Source organism: Balaenoptera borealis (assembly GCF_965194805.1).
Source record: "Balaenoptera borealis genome assembly, chromosome: 10".
Taxonomy (NCBI): Eukaryota; Metazoa; Chordata; class Mammalia; order Artiodactyla; family Balaenopteridae; genus Balaenoptera; species Balaenoptera borealis.
The window spans coordinates 92723647-92734912 of NC_138874.1; the positions used below are offsets into that span (position 1 = coordinate 92723647).

An 11266-nucleotide genomic window follows, 5' to 3' on the forward strand; every position below is an offset into this window, starting at 1 on the left:
GATGAGGAACACAAGATGCTGCAGAGGCTGAATAATTTGCAGTCACACAACTAAACGGCAGAATTGGGACTGTAATCCAGGCCTTCTGATTTTAAACCATGGGTTTATTGAAATTGTATTCCATCCCCTCCACTGATGTTTGCCTGGGCCCTGTCTTCTTCAGGATATCAACTGAGTATTTTAAATGAATTTAAAGTTATCAAAGCTCACTCTCCGCTACGCGCAGGCGTCCCTTCCTTTTCCCATGGTAGGAAAAAAAAGACACCGCCTCCTTTCGCTTTGCTCATCTTTTGGCCCCTGTGACTCGCCATCGCCCGTGGGGAGGCGTTCACTGGTTGCAGTGATGGCGACTGGGACCCCAGATTCGCAAGCGCGATTCGGTCAGTCTGTGAAGGGGCTTCTCACGGAGAAGGTGAACACCTGTGGTACTGACGTGATCGCGCTCACCAAGCAGGTGCTGAAGGGCTCCCGGAGCTCCGAGGTGAGCTGGGAGTGGACTCTCCGGGCTTAATACCCGGAGACTCGACTTCCATAGCCGTGGGAAGAGGGTCGCGTTGCATCCTGGGAATTGTAGTCCGTGAACTAGTGGAGAAGGGAGAAGACCTCGTTCCGGAGGGCGCGTGTTGCATTCTGGGGTGTGTAGTCTCTTTGGGTAGGACTAGTGGTCCTGTGAGCCGGGGGGGAATGGAGGCGGGGGGGCGGGGGGGAAGAAACGAAATGATGGGAATCGGTGCTTCAAAGCAGAGATCGCCGCAGATGACGGATGAGATAGTGGTCCTAACGAGTTCCTCATTTGTTTCTCAGAGTTGTCTCTAGTGAAGATCTGTCTCTTTCGGCCTCTAAATTCCGCGTGTTTTTGCCTTCAACATTCCATATTCCTTCCACACTTTTATGCATCGTCTGTCCACAGATTTGTTCTTTTCTGACTTGTCTTTCTGGCCACATTCTTGGTTTTCTGTTTCTTAGATTAGCTTTCTCCTTTGCCGTGATTTTTCCCTCATCATCCTCTGGCTGATTCCGTGTCTGGGATTATTTGATAGCTTGTCACACCAGCAAGCTTTATATGTGTACACTGTCTCTCTCCAAAAAAGGACCTATCCATTGTACCCTGAGATATTCACCCAAGTGAAATGAAAATATATGTCCACACAAAGACTTGCACATGTTCATAGCACATTTATCGATAATAGCACCAAACTGGAGACAATCCAAATGCCCACGGGGCAGGTGATTGGACAAACAAAATGGGTCTAATGACCCAGCCTTTCAACTTCTAGGTTTTAACCAGGAGAAAAGAAAACATATATATCATGTTGTTACATAAACCAGCCATGCACATAGTGTATCATCTAAGATGTCCAGGTTTGGAGTCTTTAAAGTGGAAAACGTCTTGAATACACTTGTAAAACAATCTGGGGACAGAGTCTTTAGATTTCTATGACTTTCTCCTGTAGGCCATTGTCTTGCTCATAATTAACTCAGTAGCAGTGTATCTTAGCTACTTATTTTCAAGAAGTATTTTTGATTTTCAAGTTAGTTTTCATAACAGTAGCACCTCTTTCTCTCCCACTCTTTTTTTACTCATGTTTCATCACTTTCTTATTATTTCATTGTTATGTAGTCGCATTAGCAAACATAATATGTTTGCAAGCCTTCACATTTGTATATGAATGTTCAAAGCAGCTTTATTTATATTAGTTTAAGGTCCAGTAGAATTATCCTTACAAAATTAGCTTTCATGTTATGTCCTTAGCTTCTATTGATAGTGGCTGCAAGAAACAGCTGAATGAAAAAAGTGTTTGCGTTTACCATAATACAATTGTTGAAGTCACTGATCTGATGATCCCAGATATGCTTTGTATGGGGTCCACATGGTATACTTATTTTAGGATTCAGTATCAGAGGAAAGTTTATCTTTTTTGAAGAATTGTTGTGTTGCCTTTTACCAAATAAGAATTACGCAACTTATTGTGTTTCACTTTTTGCCTTGGTTGCACAGAAGTTGCTTTGTCAGTTTTAGTGGTAGACATATCTGCTTCTTTCTCCTTTTCATGATTTTTAGATTCTATTTCACCTTTTCAAAAAAAAAAAATGTGTGTGTGTTTTATGTCGTTTAATTCATTAAGTCTTCACAATCACTAATAAAGGAGGTACTTCTCTTACAGAGAGGAATTTCGCTTGTCCAGGGTCCCACAGAGCTAGGATCACAGAGCTAGGATTCAAACCTAGGCAGACAGGTTCTAAGCCCACACTCTTTGACGTCACTTCTCATGGCCGCTAGCTGGATTAAGTGGCCAAAAAGCCACAGTGCCACCATTGACTGCCCTAATATGGCTTGCTGCTTCCCGTTCCTGCTCCTCGTGTATTTTTCATGAGGGCTTCTTCCGTAGTAGATTTAGACAGGGTGCTCAGTAAGCGGTGTGGATTGAGTTAAGCTGAAGCCAGTCCAACTTTCTGGGACAGAGTTGACACATATCTCAAGTCTAAACTTTTTCTTTTTTACTGGATCTCTTACATGACACTTACCACATACCATATTGTATTTTTCTGTAGTTATGTATTTTTGCCATTTCCTTTACTAGGCTCTGAGGTTATGGGAGTGTCTTACTGATTTTCAATCCTTCTTAGCCCACAGAGCATTGCTTCTCTCTTCAGCAGTCTCCAGATAGCTGTTTTGTTTGAGTAACTGACAATTTCCATGTATAAAACACTCATTTCACAGCATCCACTTGACATATTTATAGAGTGTCTGCTATGTGCCAGGAACTGTTATAGGTACAAGGGAGACGTTGGTACACAAAACTAAGTCCCTGTACTTAGAAAACTTCCATTTTAGTGAAGAGACAGACAAAAAAATGAAACACAAACAAGATGGTAGTAAATGCTATGAAGAAGAATGAAGCTGGGAATAGAGAGTGCTGAAAGGGTTTTCGCTAAATAGCGTGGTCAGGGAAGGGCTCTCTGAGGCGGTAGCATTCGAGCAGACGCTTGAACGAAGTGAGGGAGCAAACCATATGGACATCTGGAGACAGAGAGTTCCACGTCGAGGACATGGAAAATGCAGAGGCCTTGAGATGGGAATGTACGTAAGGAATGCAGGGAGGCCAGTGTGACTGGAGCACAAAGTGAGGAAATCATACCAACTTATGTCCATGGCACAAAGAATGCTTGTGACTAATACGCTCCTCTCGTGCACACCTGCGCTTCTGCTCCTCCAGGTGAATTGTGTGCTTGGTAAGGGTTCATTGTGTTTTTTTCCTAAACTTGTGTAAGGCACTTGTGCTTGCTATTGCAACTACATTGTTTCATGGAATGATATGGGAAATGATGAAATATGAGCGCAGAAAAAAAGAGGGTTGCTGTTGCTATGAAAACTAAGTTGAAAATCAGCAATACTTGTTGAAGAGAAGTACCAAGACAAACTGGTATTGAGTTAATTATGAGCAAGACAGTGGTCCAAGCCTTGGAGGAAGTTCATAGAAATCTAAAAAGATTCTGTACTCAGGTGGTTTTACAGGTGTATTTGAGATGTTCCACTTTAAGGAAACTGAAACTGGAAATCTTAGGAGATATGTTACGTGTGTGGTTGGTTTATGTAAGAAAATGATGCACAATGTCAGTGACTACATCTGTCATCGCAGAAAAGGCCTTGGCCCTATATTCCAATAGCCCCTGCATTCCAGGCCATCACAAGTCCCCTCAAGCCTATCTTCTAAATACCTCTCAAGCCCCCCGTGCCCCCTTTTTTAACTGCCACTTCTGTGGTTCAGGTCACTCTCATTGCTCGCCTGGAATACTGCAGTGTTCTCCTAACCAGTCTCTCTGCCTTTAGTCCCCTGTCTAGTCCATCCTGTTTACCACATTCTAAAACAGTAAATCTGATCATGCCACTTTTTTGTAACATTATATTACTTCGGAATTCTAAACACCAGCCGTTAGGTCTCAGCTTAGAAGTCACTTCTTTTAGGAAGCCTTCCCTGAGCACCTACCCAGTAATGGGTTAATCACTCCTGCCTCCCGAACTCTCAGGGCATTCAGTGCTTGCCCCTCAGCACTTACCACAAGGTATTGTAGTACCTTTGTCTTCTTTGTCATCCCAGCCTGTGAGCCCTGTAAGGATGGGGGCTATGTCTCTTACTGGCTCATAAACACTTAGTAACTATTTGTTGACTGAATGAGGAAGATTTCGTTAGAACTCTTTCTTTTCTGCCATCGGTTTGTCAGTCACCATCCATAGGAGTTTGGAGTTTGTCACTTAAAAGTGGCCACAAGGAGGGAACAGGAACTCTCATACCTGGTGGGTGGGAATGCAAAATGGTATAACCTTAATGGGGGGTGGGTGGCAATATGTAGCAAAATTAAAACCCTCTGATCCAGCAGTCACAATCAAGATTCTGAGTCTATCCAAAGACATGCTGGCAAAAAGATACAAAGAACTATGAGGTATTTTTTGTAGCACTACTTACAATAGCAAAAGACTGGAAACAGCCCCAAAGTCTTTAGCGGAGGACTGGTTGAATAATCTTATGAGACATCTATTCAGTGGAGTGCTCAGCAGCCCTGAAAGAACAAGGTGGAGATTCAGTATATCCTGCTGCAGATCCATCTCTGTATATATTGTCAAGTGAAGATAGCAGGGTGCAGAAGAGTGCATATGGTAGGTTACATTTTATGTAAAGGGGGCAGAATATATACATATGTCCATTGTTTGTAAAGGAACAATGGAAAGATAAACCAAAAACTAATTTAAAAAATATTTATGCATAGGGGAGAGATACCGGGGAGGGGAAGAGGCTGGATAGGTCGTATTTTATTGTTTTGCCTTTAGAAGCATGTAAAGTTTTATTTTTTTTATTTTTTATTTTTTTATACATTTATTTTTATTTATTTATTTTTGGCTGCGTTGGGTCCTTTGTTGCTGTGCGCGGTCTTTCTCTAGTTGTGGCGAGCGGGGGCTACTCTTGGTTGCGGTGTGCGTGCTTCTCATTGAGGTGGCTTCTCTTGTTGCGGAGCACGGGCTCTAGGCGCGTGGGCTTCAGTAGTTGTGGCATGAGGGCTCAGTAGTTGTGGCACATGGGTTTAGTTGCTCCACGGCATGTGGGATCTTCCAAGACCAGGGCTCGAACCCATGTCCCCTGCATTAGCAGGCAGATTCTCAACCACTGCGCCACCAGGGAAGTCCCAAGTTTTATTAATTTTTAAAGTTAAAAAGAAAAATAAAAGTTGCTGTGAGGCAAGGAATCTGGAGGCTGGAGCAGTGCTGGTGTCCTGGTTAATTTGAAGTCATCTGTCCCCCTTTCACCAGAATCTCTCTGACCCAAGGGAACAGGGAGGGTTGGTAGGACACACATAACAGTAGCTCCCTTTACATGGTTGGACTGCATGTCTGCCAGGAACAGGGTGCCACAGGAGGCCAGAAACCTCTGTTGATCTCTTCTTGCCTCTCTGTGAGGAGGCAGATCTGCTGACCGCAGGCCACCCAGCTGAAACAGAGCTCACTCAGCCTTTCTCTCTTGGCCTCAGGGCCCAGCTATCAGTGAACTCATTAAAGTCTGCTGCCGCACTTCTTTCTTTTCTCTTCCCCAGCTCCATCTGGCCATCCTTTACACATGGTTTCCCACTTTAAAGCCCAAGCTTCTCCCCAGGCCTTTTTACCCCCTCTGTGTCTCTCATTCCATTTCTCAACAGCTACATTCCTTCTGTCCTTTAAAGCCCTATCCTAACTCCTGCCCTCTCACTCCTCTCAAACCACCCCAAATCTCAAGTTTGCCTTTAAAGAATCAGAAGTTAGGTTCTCACTGGGTTTGTGGAGCCAGAGTTTGTTTTCGCAGACTTTGCCTCTCAGCACTTGATTAATAAACTCAGCAGTTATGGAGGACTTGATTTCTCAGGCTGTGGCCTTCAGAACAGATGTCGAGCCCATGCCAGAACTGCCGTAGTGACAATGAAATGGATTTTCAACATGAACAAATGGGAAATTATCCTCCTTTACATTTGGAGGGTTTATATTTGTATGGGGTGGGGGGTGGGCATGGAGAAGGGGTGGTGGTAGAACAGCTGCAGAGAAGATTACAGGAAGTTTGGAAGTTTTGATTATTACCATTTTATTTTTGTCTTCCAGCTGCTAGGTCAGGCCGCTCGAAACATGGTACTACAGGAAGATGCCATCTTACACTCAGAAGATGTAAGAAACAATTTCTGTTATGATTTGGGTTTTATATGCACAGTTTGTGTGGCTTCAGGGAAGTGGAATGTTCTATTTCTCTGTTTTTCTTTTCTTTTTTTAAAGCAGAGTTTAAGAAAAATGGCAATAATAACGACACATCTTCAATACCAGTGAGTATGTCCTCTCCAGTGCCTACTGTACTTACTAAGCAATCATTTTCTGCAGGCTGTTTCTTGTGGCCTTTGTGCTTCAGCACATTTTCCTGTGGAGGCAGGAGCTGGGAGTAAAGGAGGGGTTAGTCAAGGATGTGTTCCCTCTGGAAGAGATGCTTGAGACTACAGAAGAAGTTGGGGTATGGGGTGTGATCAGAGTGGGGACCACCTTTGTGAACCTCTCTGATAATTTGAGGGCTTCTCAGAAGGAGAGACTGCAAACCCCATAAGGGCAGGGCCTATCCAGGACCACACGCATGCACAGCGCTTGGCACCCAGTAGGCACTTAACCAGTATCTGTCCACTGTCTGTGCCTGAGGTCTTTCCTGGAGCGTCTGCACCTTCCCTGGAGAATCGAGTATAACTATGTTCTTTATGTTACATTCCCATATATAACCCAGCCCTAACTACGTATAAATCATCCAGAAGATTTTGAAATATAGAGACCCCTTTTGGACAAAATTATAATTTAATTAACTTTTCATCTTATTTCATTTTTTTTTTTTTTTTAAGGGGAACGCTATTTATTTATTTTTTTGACTGTGTTGGGTCTTCGTTTCTGTGCAAGGGCTTTCTCTAGTTGCAGCGAACGGGGGCCACTCTTCATCGTGGTGCGCAGGCCTCTCACTGTCGCGGCCTCTCTTGTTGCGGAGCACAAGCTCCAGACGCGCAGGCTCAGTAGTTGTGGCTCACGGGCCTAGTTGCTCCACGGCATGTGGAATCTTCCCAGACCAGGGCTCGAACCCGTGTCCCCTGCATTGGCAGGCAGATTCTCAACCACTGCGCCACCAGGGAAGCCCCATCTTATTTCATTTTGCTTTTTATTTTATGTAGTTGACATTATACTTATGTACCTATTAGAAATATCTGATTGGGAATTTAACTCTTGATATTTAAATAGTTAAATGTTCATTTTTTGGGGTGTGTACATATCAGGTATGTGACCATTTGGCTCCACATACCCAGACTGAATTTGAGCCATACTTGTAGTTTGTTAGACCACATCCCTCACTCTGATAGAATATTATTACATCTTTAGGTTTAGAACCATCTTTTCAGCAACTCTGCACTCAGATATTGAACCCCTGTTCAATAGCACAATCTTAGGATAGAATGGACAGAAATATAAAATGTGACAAGCTGGAAATTTGTCCTGCCTATATATACATATCTGACCAAAAATAACTTTTACTAGTTTGTTGCATTTTCTTATGTTTATTTTCCTCTTTCCTTTTCTGATTTAGGCAAGAAGCTATTCAGAAGAAGTAAGTAACCCCAAAGGTAGAGGAGTGGGGGGCCAACTAACTGTAGCAGGCTGGGGGGAATTATGCTGCTGGGCCTAGGATCAGTACAAAACTCTGGTTCACAGAGGCCCTTAAGTTGCCATGTGTTCTAGGATAGCTCATTGGGAATATAAAGAATATTTCAAAGGCATGCAGTAAGTCAGTTCACTGCTAGCAAAGGCTTTCTAAAAGTTATAGGGTGTAGAGACCAACCTTGAGGGTAGAAAACCTTTTACATTGGTAATATTCATTAAGTAAAGTAAATGTGCTAAAGTCATTGAACAGCCTTGTTTTTGTTTTAAGTAGATTAAATCTGTCCCTTGCAATGTTGTTTACACTACTAGTTGGCTTTACAGAGCTTTTCTTCATAGTTTAAACATGTCTGGGACCCTAGTGGACCAGTAGAAATTTTGATTTAGTTCAACAGAACTATGCATATAATATACTTTGTGCAAATCATTTGCACAATGAGATGTCTTTTTTTTTTTTAACATTGATCGCTTTTTTTTTTTTTTTTTTAGTATCTAGTCCTCCATTTTTTCTAGGGAGAACATATGAAATTGGACTTGCAGGGACAGGAAACCATTGCATACAAAGAATGTAGAGGAATACCCCTATCTCTGCATCCAACCATGGATCTGACCCCATCAATAGCCCCCACATTTAAAGCCAAAAGAAAGTATGATTGCATAGAGAGGGTTGCTATGACAATGAGATGCTCATTCTAGATAAACCTTTTTCTCTATTCTAATTTGTAGTGTTGAGCAGTCATCAAATCTACAGGACCAGTTAAATCATCTGTTGAAGTAGAACGTGTTATGAGAGGGCAAAAGCACTTTGCCTGACACTGAGGAGTAAATATCTTACATAACCACTGTGCTATGGGTTTGATTTTCCATTTTCTTCTTCAGAAGTTAAGTTAGAATAAGATCTGTGATGATGAACAGTTTCTCCTGAAAGGAAGTTAAGTGATTGAATTTTGAAAGCACTTTTTGAATCAAACCAACCCATGCTCTTATTGAATTTTTAAGTTGCTCTGTTAATTTGATATTAAAGCAAAATTAAAAGATGTCTTAGTTTTTCTCATAGAACTTTAATATGTCAAAAGCCATATTGTCTAAATGTGTTTCTTAAGCAAATACTGAGTAGTGTTTTAAATTCAGACTTAGAGCTTCTATTGTGAATGTATAAGAATGATTAATATTGTTTTTAAAGACTATTTTTTCTTTTAATCATACATTCAGGAAATATTTTAATTTCATGGTCACAGAATGGTGATTAGGTAATACCTGTTGTTTTCTTTTCTTTTCTAGTACCTAAGAGGAGATAGTTATTTTATTTGTTGTAGCAAATTCCTACATGAAAATTAGGCAAATGGTATCATATCTGGCCAGCTGCAACCTCCTGCCTTGACCTTCATTCCTAGGGTTTCTTTGTTGTTGTGACTCTTGATTAAGTGGCCTTGGGTTCATTTTGTAATTTTGCTCGTCATCAGCAAATTCACTTGTATGACATTATTGCCAAGTGAGAATGCAGTTGAGTTACTGTGATTCCCGGTATAGGGTTGTGCCATGTAGAAAACCTTATGTTTATAGACATTTACCTATGTTCATTGAATTTATCTCATTAAATGTCATTACTGTTGTCTGTTGTCAAGTCTGAATGTCTATGCTTTATTTGAATTTAAAATGGGACTTCCAACCTGTTTTAGCTCAGTTCTTAATTCACTAAGGTATTGGGAGAAAGCTGACATAAGAAAATGGTGTTTTTACTGAAAGAAAAAAAGCAAATATGAGTCCAATTTAATTCATATTCTATATCATCAAGTTGACTAATCATATCAGATTACATTTATTCCTCATTTTATATATATATACATTAACTTAAAGTAAAAAAACAGTATGAAGGAATTCACTTATACATTCATTCTGTAAATGTTTATTACAATTATTAAATGTAAACAGGCTCAATTTACCTTAAAAAGAAGGCTTGCAAACTTACAGCAATTGTCATATTAGTAGTTAAACATTTGATGTTACTATCACAGTTTCTATTCAACATTTTGCTGGAAGCCACACCTGGTGCAGAAATTAAAATTAAATGTAACTATTAGCAAGGAAGAGACAAAATTGTTATCATACGGTAGGATTATCTACTTAGAAAATCCAAGGACTGATTTTTTTTAAAAAGTCACCAGTTTAGAAAACCAAACAAAGTTTAACCATCCAAGTATACACAAAGCAAAGAAATATTTAAGATGAAAAACAAAGTATGGTCTATGTTTCTTCCTCATGCTGGAACAAATATTAAAGAAGCAGTGACTGCTTATGTTATATCTGATAAAATAAATTTCACAATCAAAATTTGAATGGTAAATAATGATGAAATTTACATTAAATAATGAAAACCTAGTAGTACTGATTTAGTCATTTTAAAGAACATAATGCCAAAATACATGAAAGAAAAGTAGACAGAAATGTGAGAGCAGGCAGAAATGTATACATACTTTGATAGTTTGTTTCTTATAGAAATAGGTTAATATGGAGACAAAAGATGCTTCTCTAAAATAACATCTGTGTTGTAGAGGATATGTTGGAGGATAATTTCAAAATAATGAAAATTCAAATCTATGCAAGCAAATTTTTTTGATGATACCCAAGCAGTACTATAAAGAAAAAAATCATGCTTTAAATCTCTGTATTAGGGATAAGGCGTAAGTAAATGTTTTCTTTTTTTTTTAAGGAGTTTGTGGTTAGAATTTAGAAAGAGAACAAAAGAAATCAAAGTGGAATAAGAAAACCAAGCATGAATGACAAAAATCAGAAAAATATATGAAACCATTAATTGGTTCTTACAGATTAAATTGGTAAAATGTCAGCTCAATCGTAAAAGTACAAATTAGTAAATTTATAATTGAATAGGAGATATATAAAATAAATCAATTAGATTTGGAAAGAGAGATCTGTCAGCTTGATGCTAAAAATTTAATTACTAATATCAAAATATCTGGCTCCTTATAATGATATAATATGATAAAACTGACATTTAAAAGAGAATATGTCCAGACTGGTTATGAGAAATAATCCATAAATTGTCAAAAATAACCAATTAAAATGTCATCTGCTTGTGATGGCTGTCCTGAGACTTTTCCAAAGTATCAAATAACAAATCATTTCCATATACTCCCAAAGTATAGAAAATGATAGCAAGATACCAGTTCCTTTGCTGAAGTAAATGTAATTTTCATTAAAAAAAATAAAAAGCAAGATAATATAAAGACATTTAGGAGATTCTTATTTATGAACATAGATGGAAAAATCCTAATAAAATCTCAGAAAATTGAATAGAGAAATATTTGGAAGAACTGCTAAAATAATTCTAGAGTTACAAAGTTCATATAACAGCTGCAGAACACATTACACTAATAAAAAACAATAAAATCATACATCACTGTAATATATACCAAAAAGGCATCTGAAAAAGTTCAACGTCTATTTCTAATTAAACTTAAAAAAAAAAATCTCTCTAAAAGTATGTTTTAGAAGAAAGAATAATAGAACCCCAGAATATTAGAGCTGTATGGGGCCTCACAAGTGATTAAATTC

At 39.3% G+C, this 11266-nt stretch overlaps 1 protein-coding gene across 2 annotated transcripts; it reads left to right on the top strand.

The window, feature by feature from the left end:
* Positions 1-31: 31 nt before the first annotated feature.
* Positions 32-9312, top strand: BORCS7 (BLOC-1 related complex subunit 7). 2 transcript variants are annotated; one of them, XM_082408535.1, is made up of 5 exons: positions 32-481; positions 6122-6184; positions 6293-6336; positions 7623-7643; positions 8420-9312. In XM_082408535.1, the coding sequence occupies exons 1-5, from the start codon at positions 185-187 to the stop codon at positions 8469-8471; spliced, it is 477 nt and encodes a 158-aa protein (XP_082264661.1). In that variant the 5' UTR covers positions 32-184; the 3' UTR covers positions 8472-9312. The 2 variants fall into 2 exon arrangements, with proteins under 2 accessions (XP_082264661.1, XP_082264662.1); XM_082408536.1 differs by lacking the exon at positions 8420-9312 and adding an exon at positions 8183-8413.
* The last annotated feature ends 1954 nt before the right edge of the window (positions 9313-11266 follow it).

Coding starts and splice junctions, on each gene's coding strand:
- BORCS7 (XM_082408535.1), top strand. CDS start 185: ATGAATTTAAAGTTATCAAAGCTCACTCTCCGCTACGCGCAGGCGTCC. Junction 6,337..7,622: donor ACGACACATCTTCAATACCA/GTGAGTATGTCC, acceptor TTTCTGATTTAG/GCAAGAAGCTATTCAGAAGA. Junction 7,644..8,419: donor CAAGAAGCTATTCAGAAGAA/GTAAGTAACCCC, acceptor TCTAATTTGTAG/TGTTGAGCAGTCATCAAATC.